At 44.3% G+C, this 760-nt stretch overlaps 1 protein-coding gene across 1 annotated transcript; it reads left to right on the top strand.

Moving 5' to 3' along the window:
- Positions 1–38: 38 nt before the first annotated feature.
- LOC113473345 (integrator complex subunit 1-like) lies at positions 39–417 on the top strand (the record flags this gene model as incomplete). Its single annotated transcript, XM_026833018.1, has 2 exons — positions 39–202; positions 320–417. Coding segments are annotated over exons 1-2 (230 nt in total), but the record flags the coding sequence as incomplete, so codon positions are not given.
- Positions 418–760: the final 343 nt, after the last annotated feature.

Genomic DNA, 760 nt, shown 5'->3' with positions numbered 1-760 from the left:
ATGATGCTAATCCTATGCTACTATCTCTCCCTAGGTTCCCCTGCTACAGTCTACCCTATGTCGTATTCTCATGATAGGCCTGTCTAAGGAGCATCCGCTGTCTGGTATAGACAGCATAGAGCTAGTGGATCAACTGGTACGGAGATGTGCCATACTGACACCTAACGATGCTAATCCGATGCTACATGCTGATAATCTGAAGGTCATTGACCTTCTGTCTGGTATAGACAGCATAGAGCTAGTGGACCAACTGGTACGAAGGTGTGCCATTCTGACACCTAATGATGCTAATCCGATGCTACATGCTGATAATCTGAAGGTCATTGACCTCCTGTTCAATCTGAGCACCTATCATCATCCGGAGAACATAGACCTGCCTCCCGGCTTTGTACCGCCTCGACTCGCCATTGCTAACATGTGAGTAGATATCTTACAAATAGTATCTTTGTACACGCGGGAAAGATTGGTTTTGCAACAGTTGCTCAAATGTTGTCAAAACATCAAAACAAATATATTTCAATTGAAATTGAGTGCAAAGGAGGCACTCAGTAATGCTGTGATATCCACAGAAGTTGTGAAAAGGCTCTGCTTTATCAGTTACTAGCCGAAATCCGTCGCTTGCTCCGGATTTCTGCTAGTAAATCCTTAAGGCATGGCCGTTCATGTCACTCATCAATTTAATGGTCTTGCTCGGCGTAGCTTAACAAAAACGAACCGTAGAATAGCCTACAACCTTCACGGGAGTGCAAGCAATAAGTTG

The sequence above is a fragment of the Diaphorina citri genome, unplaced genomic scaffold (genome assembly GCF_000475195.1).
Source record: "Diaphorina citri unplaced genomic scaffold, Diaci psyllid genome assembly version 1.1 scaffold25744, whole genome shotgun sequence".
Classification (NCBI taxonomy): Eukaryota; Metazoa; Arthropoda; class Insecta; order Hemiptera; family Psyllidae; genus Diaphorina; species Diaphorina citri.
The sequence above is the reverse complement of the archived record's forward strand: the minus strand, read 5'-3'. Positions and strand labels throughout refer to the sequence as shown.